This window comes from Salvelinus sp. IW2-2015, linkage group LG15, assembly GCF_002910315.2.
Source record: "Salvelinus sp. IW2-2015 linkage group LG15, ASM291031v2, whole genome shotgun sequence".
In the NCBI taxonomy this organism is placed as follows: domain Eukaryota; kingdom Metazoa; phylum Chordata; class Actinopteri; order Salmoniformes; family Salmonidae; genus Salvelinus; species Salvelinus sp. IW2-2015.
The window spans coordinates 60149182-60158274 of NC_036855.1; the positions used below are offsets into that span (position 1 = coordinate 60149182).

The following is a 9093-nucleotide window of genomic DNA, read 5'->3' on the forward strand; positions in this document are numbered from 1 at the left end:
AAGAAGGAAAAAAATAATTAATTAAATCTGTACAGAATGATTAAATACAGTGATCAATATACATTCCTGTGCATGGAGACCAATGATTCACTTGTATTAAGAACATAAAATATAAACAAATATGACATATTTGATTTAAAACCTAACTACATGTCAAGACGCAGAGATCCAGCACCAGCTGTTCTATGTTCTATTTGATGTTACACATCATTTTGCATTTACTGCTTGCGTATCTTACAAAAATATCCACATCTGGAGTTTAAAGGTGAGAAGGGTAGGAGAAGACAGAAGGGTTCTTTGTGATGTTAGCCACCGAATTGAGCAGTCAGCTACTGTTTATTAGCTAAGAGGGAGAAGTGTCTGTTGGTCCAACGGGAAGTTCTGCTTCCTCCCAGAGTGGGGGACAGAGACAGATGGGAGGAGTTGCCATGGCATCGAACCTGTGGGCACTTCCTGCCCCTTGAGAGCAGATGGGGGACCCTGTTAGTCCCTGAACCAATGAGTGGGAGGACCTGAGATGGAGGAGACTCACTCCCTCACAGCAAAAACACGGAACGAGCCACCCTCTGGATTGCTCTTACTGCAAAAGAGAAGTGAGAGAGACGGTTACATTGAGCATTCATTCATGAACTCAAACAGTTAACCAGTGTCCTTTCAACTCATTACTAAGAGAAAATGACATAAATCTAAAAATAACTAAAATAATATAAACAATATTGCTGTCAAGTCAGTCAGTTGTTTTGTGGATCCAATTTATTTTTGTCATTGTTCGTGTGTGGCTCCAATTCAAGTCAGCCTGTTGCTCATGACATCCTACAGTAAGAGTAGCGTAATCACAGTGGTCATATCTGGAAACATGACTCAAACACTGGCTCACTGTTAGCCATGCTGTTATAGTGACTGATCTTTCCAACAACCACTATTGACTACTGTGCTGGGCCTGACGGCTTTGTTATTAATTCATTAGTGGAGAGGCCTTGAAGGCCTGCCAATCTCAGTAATGTCAGGATGATGCCCGTCCCATTGGCATCAGATTGGCTGCAATTACCTGCATAGGGAAGCACTGAGTCAGCCACCGACAGCATTTCCATCCCGGGGTAAATGAATAGGCTGTGATTATTTCCTCCTTAATAAAGAACCGTCCACCCAACCAGCTACATGTACGCCCCACTTCCTAACAGCTGGGTCCTCACTTGGACAGAAGTCAACCTCTGGATCAGTCTCTATCACACCAGGGGCTGACTGTTGATAGCCATGGTTGTAATACCATACTGTTCCCTGTCACTGACAGCCCATGTCCTCACTCACACTAAGGTTAAKGTGAGGCTCCCAGTGAGGGGGCCCTTGATTTCAGCAWTAGATTTCACTGTACTCTAGCTCAGCTGATTTTGGCCATGCAGCAYTTTRCACACTCCATTGAATATCCGGGTAAARTAAGCAAAGAGTTCATGTGTGGGCCGTCCGCACACYAAACCACACCATTACTCTTGCACSCCTGTGTGCCAAACATGGACTTGGCGCCAATGGCTTCCGTGCTTGAGCCCTAGACCTCTGTCTGACAGGGGAGGGGYGTGTGAGGGAAGGGTAGGGAGAGGGCAGGGAAGGGTATTTTACAGGGGAAGAGGAGGGTAGAGCAGGCACCCACCTCTCTGACTGGATGCCGTTCTTCAGGACGCCAACRTAACTCTTCTTCTTATCCAGGGCCAGGACGTCCACGTAGCCCCCACCGGCTTGGATCACCCCGGCATGGGTGGCTGCTCGGCAGATACTGGAGCGCTGAGGGAGGGGGGATCAGAAGAGAGGGTTCAATATACCTCTCATGATATCAGATACAGCAATCATGGCTTATTATTCCATTTCACTATATCAGTAAAGCTTCTTGTATTAGGTACAGTGCAGGCACATACAGTGCACAGAGCCACACCAAATACAGTCAATGTATTAGTTTCCAGAGCATTCCATTTGTACAAATCCTGTACATGTACACATGCATGACATTAGCAAGGCCGAAGCCAGGCACATCATTATCAGGATGTAAACTGCTGCCCCACTCTGGATTACAGATGACAGWCAGCAGCAGAGAGCTGTACACTCCACACATAGTTCCGAGGCAGAGCATGATGCCTCCTGTCCCCAGACTGAGTCTGGCTCCAGCGTGTCAGACCCTGGGTCCTTATCACTAACCTGGAAGCTCATTCATCATATTCCATCACACTAGTCTAGCCTAACACAGGCCACATTCTCTGGTGTCTGGTGAACCGGACTGGTGTCTAGGGACTTCTGTCATGTCAATATAGGCCTGTACTTCTCCTTCTGCTGTGTTTTGCTCAGTGTTGGCACTGTAAGTGTTTAAGTGTTAGAATCAGGCTCTGCCCTGACAAAATACAGTCATTAGGCCCTGTTTGAGATCTCTGGGAAACTGATGTGTCCAGTTGGACTACATCTAAGTGAAATAATGTTGGGGGAAAACAAGAGTCAACAAGTTCATTCAAGGCAAGAACACTTAAAACATCAACTTCATGTAACTGGGTCAATTTAGGTCCAAAATGGTTCCCAGGGGAGCATCATTATTTGTTTCACTCCTTTCATCCACTGCAGTCTCACATTAGCTTACACATGCAATTTGCAACTTAAGCCAGAGGTGATTTTAGAATGGCATATGGCGTCTCTCCAATGGCATATTATTCTCTATATAGTGCATTCCTTGTCACTAGAGCCGTATGTGTCTCTGGCTAAAGGTAGCGCTCTGTATGGAGTATAGTGTATCATTTGAGATTTGCCCTTGGGTCATTAGGAAGTGATAGAGGTGATCTGACAGAAACTTAGGTGATGTGACAATAATGGAGGTGACAGTGTGTCCCACTGCTCCTCCCTCTCTGAGACTGGTCCTAAAGCCCTCTCCTGACACAGTCTCATGCCTCAGACCTCAGGCCTCAGGCATGCAATCTCTGGGCCAGTTATGAGTCAGTTAGTCAGCCAGCCAGGGCTGAGCAGCTGTGTGTGGTCGAACCCAGCACTGGGAGAGACATTACTGGCGACCATTACCAGGCCTGCATCACCAGTGCTCCCATTCCAACTGTGTTCACACTGCTATTCAGAAGTTGCTCGTGGTCGCCTCAGGCCACAGTCTCTTAAGTGCTCAACGGGGCTAGACCGCACTCATCTGCAGTCCAACATAAATCAGGTCAGTGTTCCAGTCAGATACAGCTCTCTGGGGAGCAGACACTCTGAGGTGTATCTGTCTGGCAGGCCCAGTGGGGACAAACTTTTTGTCCTCTGTCAGTATGACCTCTCAGCCTTTCAACATGGTCAGGAGGACAGGACAGGCATGGTGAGGCCCTTCTGGTATACCCAGTGACTAGGTCCAGTACTTACCTCTGTGTAGAAGCTGTTCCCAACCACCGGAGCCCAGTAGGATGGCTCGTTCTTGCAGTTGGCCGGACAGAACACTCTGAGGGAGACACACATTGAGAATGCATTATTATTGACAAATACAATTGAATGGGCAGACCTATGGTTTATGTTGCAACAATGAGAAATGCAGGATTTATGCAAGAATTTGCCATTTAGCTAAATGTAATGTATGTCATGTTATGAATAACCCTGACACATTTTCCGTAGAACTTCTGTAGAACAGAGGAAAGACTGACGCTTCCTTCTAGCAGAGTCTGCATGTTTAGGAGATTCCAGTGGTTTTGTANTCTTCTTATCCAGGGCCAGGACGTCCACGTAGCCCCCACCGGCTTGGATCACCCCGGCATGGGTGGCTGCTCGGCAGATACTGGAGCGCTGAGGGGGGGGTGGGTATCAGAAGAGAGGGTTCATGATATCAGATACACAAACATGGCTTATTATTCAATTTCACTATATCAGTAATGCTTCTTGTATTGGGTACAGTACAGGCACATACAGTGCACAGAGCCACACCAAATACAGTCAATGTATTAGTTTCCAGAGCATTCAATATGTAAAAATCCTGTACATGTACACATGCCTGACAATAGCAAGGCTGAAGCCAGGCACATCATTATCAGGATGTAAACTGCTGCCCCACTCTGGATTACAGATGACAGACAGCAGCAGAGAGCTGTACACTCCACACATGGTTCTAAGGCAGGGCATGGTGCCTCCTGTCCCCCAGTCCGAAGCACTGAGTCTGGCTCCAGCGTGTCAGACCCTGGGTCCTTATCACGAACCTGGAAGCTCATTCATCATACTCCATCACACTAGTCTAGCCCAACACAGGCCACATTCCCTGGTGTCTGGTGAACCGGACTGGTGTCTAGGGACTTCTGTCATGTCAATATAGGCCTGTTCTTCTCCTTTTGCTGTGTTTTGCTCAGTGTTGGCGCTGTGAGTGTTTAAGTGTTAGAATCAGGCTCTGCCCTGACAAAATACAGTCATTAGGCCCTGTTTGAGATCTCTGGGAAACTGATGTGTCCAGTTGGACAACATCTAAGTGAAATAATGTTGGGGRAAAACAAGAGTCAACAAGTTCATTCGAGGCAACAACACTTAAAACATMAACTTCATGTAACTTGATCAATGTAGGTCCAAAATGGTTCCCAGGGGAGCATCATTATTTGTTTCACTCCTTTCATCCACTGCAGTCTCACATTAGGTTACACATGCAACTTGCAACTTAGGCCAGAGGTGATTTTAGAACGACATATGGCGTGTCTCCAATGGCATATTATTGTCTATATAGTGCACTCCTTGTCACTAGAGCTGTATGTGTCTCTGGTCAAAGGTAGCGCTCTGTATGGAGTATAGTGTATCATTTGAGATTTGCCCTCAGGTCATTAGGAAGTGAAAGAGGTGATCTGGCAGGAACTGAGGTGAAGTGACAATAATGGAGGTGATAGTGAGTCCCACTGCTCCTCCCTCTCTGAGACTGGTCCTAAAGCCCTCTCCTGACACAGTCCCATGCCTCAGACCTCAGGCCTCAGGCATGCAATCTCTGGGCCAGTTATGAGTCAGTTAATCCGCCAGTCAGGGCTGAGCAGCTGTGTGTGGTCGAACCCAGCACTGGGAGAGACATTACTGGCGACCATTACCAGGCCTGCATCACCAGTGCTCCCATTCCGACTGTGTTCACACTGCTATTCAGAAGTTGCTCGTGGTCGCCTCAGGCCACAGTCTCTTAAGTGCTCAACGGGGCTAGACCGCACTCATCTGCAGTCCAACATAAATCAGGTCAGTGTTCCAGTCAGATACAGTTCTCTGGGGTGCAGACACACTGAGGTGTATCTGTCTGGCAGGCCCAGTGGGGATGAACTTTTTGTCCTCTGTCAGTATGACCTCTCAGCCTTTCAGCATGGTCAGGAGGATAGGACAGGCATGGTGAGGCCATTCTGGAATACCCAGTGACTAGGTCCAGCACTTACATCTGTGTAGAAGCTGTTCCCAACCACCGGAGCCCAGTAGGATGGCTCGTTCTTGCAGTTGGCTGGACAGAACACTCTGAGGGAGACACACATTGAGAATGCATTATTATTGACAAATACAATTGAATGGGCAGACCCATGGTTTATGATGCAACAATGAGAAATGCAGGATTTCTGCAAGAATTTGCAATTTAGCTAAATGTAATGTATGTCATGTCATGAATAACCCTGACACATTTTCCGTAGAACTTCTGTAGAACAGAGGAAAGACTGACGCTTCCTTCTAGCAGAGTCTGCATGTTTAGGAGATTCCAGTGGTTTTGTAATGGAGGTTTAAAGCATTTGGCCCAGAGCAGGAATCTGACTCTAATTAGATTTTGCTTACAAAGCAAGGCCCTTAATTCACAAGTCATCACTTCTTGCTGTGCGTGTGAAACATGGTGGGGGGAGAGGAGCTAGGCACCTTGGGCAGTTGGAGTAGGGCTTCTTGAAGGGGCAGATCTCCGCCACTGTTGCATAGCAGTCCACTGATTGTCCTGTGGCACAGAGAGGAGACATACGCCATCAACAGCTGCAAAAGTCATCAGGTGAAGAAGCTAAAAACAAGGGTKTGCATGCTCCACTTATTCTGGAAAAAGTTTGACTTACTTTCCACTTTGGCCACCACAAATGCATTGCCGGCTTTGTATTTACTGTGAAGAGATCAAAGCCAGGCATTAGAAGACCATTACATTTCAGGAAATCATTCATTTCACAAAACATGAATGAGCATAGCAGGCAGAATGACGACAGAAAATAAAGACTACCAGAAATATCTACCTGAATGACTCAATGCCGTTCTTTGTTGCCTTGACAAAGAATGGCAACTTGTCTTTCCTTGTAGTGTCCACCAGACCACCATTGTTATTGATGATGCCATAGTGCATAGCAGCACGACAGATACTTGATTGCTAGAAAAATAGAAAAATAATCCTTAGAAACACATTCAGGCATACAAAATGTATAGTGTGAAATGTTGGACTTCAGTGTGAGACTCACCACATCATAGAAGAGCGTCCCCCACACTTTCCCTTTCTTGTTCTGGCAGTTAGCAGGGCAGGTGAATCTGTTGCAGGTTGCTCCCTTGCACTTGTCACGCATTTTGGTCTCACACTTGATGTTTTGGGCTGTGGGAGACAAATCAATTACTGGTCAATTAGGGATTTCAGTGGCATTCCTTCCCAAACAGTACATTCAAACAGTCAACTTTGAAAGCCCCCAAACACGATTCCCACTAGTCAAACTCACCCAGGAAAGTGGTGGTGGGAGCCTTGGGAGCGGAGGGCTTGTTGGGAGCAGCAGGCTTGGGTTTGGGTCTGGGGACAGGCTTGGCGGTGGTRCGGGGTGACATGGGAATCTGAGCTTTCTCCACCTCGTTCATGTCCTCAGTCTCAGAACGCTGAGAGTCTCCCTTGAAGCAGAGGTTGTCCCTGCAGCTTCCTCCGTAGCTAGGAGGGCACTGTGAGCATGAGCGCCCATGTTGGTAAGGGGCCTCTCCGATCCAGTTTCCCCTGGGGAGGAGGAAGGAGCACAGTGGTCAGGATGACTGACTGGAAACTAATCAGCACTCAGCCATCACGGCACATGGCCTTGTAATTATTCACGTGTTCTTTGCACATTATCACACACTCTTAAATCCCTGAGTCCAGCTGGATAATGAAAACACTCCTGCTCTCCCTCTGGAAATGAAACGAGGTCTGTCTGGAACAGTTTGCTTAGGACCTGTTTCTCTTTCCCCTTCCTTTATTATTTTTGTATTTGAACTTCTGYTGGAATTTCAGCATGGCCTCAATGTGTCATGAAATACTTCTTAGACAGACACTTTAACTGTAACATTAGACAGACAAATTCATACCCTGACATGTGCCCTCAAAAGCGTTTGGTATTAGGTAAACACCCCATGTGGTGGTAAGARGTATGTAAAATAGAACACTGGAGACGTGATGTGTGAATGAGTGGGGAAATGAGAGTAACGTTAGTGAGTTGGTCTTACTTGGGGGAGTAGTTACAGACGAGGTAAACAGCGTTCTCCCAGATCTCCCCCCACACATTCATCCTGGGACACACGTGCACTGCACACCCCACACGACTAGTGGTGGCCCAGACCAGCTGCAGAGAAGACAACACTTCCATTAACATTGTTATTATAAAAGGACATTCGCATTGCTGACTCGTTGTTCTTTCTATGACCACACATCCATCTCCACCGATACAGTTCCTCAGCTCCACATAAAAGTGCAGACAACTGTACTAGCTAAAACTATTTGATTTGGTGCCCTGCAGCTCTGCAGCCTTTGAAGGGGCCTGTCATAGGTGGCTATGGAGATCTGAGAAAAGCTTCACAGACACATCGGTAGGAAGCACCATGTCACTGTAGAGCTCTCTCTTTCTTTTTTCTCACTCATCTCTCTCGCCCCTCATAGATCCCTCATTCCTGCCACAGGAAGTGGCTCCCATGCTGGGGTGTTGGAGGCAGATTGATGGGGCCCCTGTGATAGACGTCGAGTGTGACCACAGTTTGTTTCCTGCGACGTTCTATGATCATTCTCATGATCCAGTTTAATAATGTAAGTAAATGATACTGGCAGTGGCTCGGACCGAACAAAGACAACTCTGGACAGACCCACTTCCTCTGTCAATATGGAGAGGTTGTTAAATCAAATCAAATCAAAGTTTATTGGTCACGTGCACATGTTACAGTGAAATGCTTGCTTGCTAACTCTCCTCAACAATGCAGTACAATAACAGTATCAATCAAGAATCAAATGCCAAATACAAAAGTGAAAAATAGTAATTCAATTAGGTTTTTTTACTACTTAAATGTAAAGCTACAGGCAGCACCTATGGATTTGACACCAGGGCAGTCCTACTACTAAGAGCTTGTTACGTGACTCCAATACCACTCTTTCCCCTTGTACCCCTAATTCTTCTCTCTCTTTCTCTCTCTCTGACCCCCCCCCCCTGGTCCAGGAATGTGTTTCCCTTTCCTGGGCCAGTGAGAGGCCACAGGCAGTATTGACTTAGAGACAATGACTCAGCATAGACACCGCACTGCTACACCACTACAGCATACACAGAGATGTGATGATGAGGGCTGGAGCCTGTGGTAAAGCTCTGTGTCATCCCAGAGAGAGACTGTGAGGATACTGACCCGGAGGGGCTAGCATAACCTAGCTTTGCAGTGTTATGGTAGGGATTGGACCCCAACTATGCTACGCTACGCTAGTATTCCTAGAAAATGAAAGGCAGAAACAAGGAGAGGGTGTTCAGACTTGGCATTGTTCCCCGCATTCCTGCATTGCATCTTCAAAGGAATCCAGGTCAAACACAGAGATGATTGGTGTGTCTGGGAAGTGTTTYCAGATGCTAGTRACCTGGTTTCCCATGTGARGTATGCAGATGCAGGAGGATGGGTCAGGCTGTTTTCACAAACCCATCCCAGCTACAAATTAAAGTCTATGAGGAGAGGAAGCCAATTCTCCCTCTTCATCCCCCTCTTGTCCCTCTCTTCCCCTCTCTGTTTATCCCTATTTCATCCCCTTTGTTTCACCCTTTCTGCTGTGATGGTTTCATGGTCTTGAGGTGGTAAATAACTTCCCCTGTCACTACACTACTGTGCCCCCATGTGGTCCTATGGTAACCACACTGTTTAAGGCACCCCCCCCCC

General features: G+C 46.9%; 1 protein-coding gene across 1 annotated transcript in view; it reads right to left on the reverse strand.

Moving 5' to 3' along the window:
• Positions 1-434: 434 nt before the first annotated feature.
• The window catches only part of LOC111974433 (cysteine-rich secretory protein LCCL domain-containing 2-like), a 21709-nt gene continuing 13050 nt past the window's right edge, over positions 435-9093 (reverse strand). Inside the window, exons 5-13 of the mRNA XM_070447389.1 lie at positions 7420-7535; positions 6675-6937; positions 6426-6553; positions 6207-6337; positions 6036-6079; positions 5851-5923; positions 3376-3451; positions 1646-1776; positions 435-580 (exon numbers count right to left, since the gene is read on the reverse strand). Coding sequence (XP_070303490.1) covers positions 529-580; positions 1646-1776; positions 3376-3451; positions 5851-5923; positions 6036-6079; positions 6207-6337; positions 6426-6553; positions 6675-6937; positions 7420-7535 — 1014 coding nt within the window. The 3' untranslated portion in view covers positions 435-528. The remainder of the gene's footprint in view (positions 581-1645; positions 1777-3375; positions 3452-5850; positions 5924-6035; positions 6080-6206; positions 6338-6425; positions 6554-6674; positions 6938-7419; positions 7536-9093) is intronic.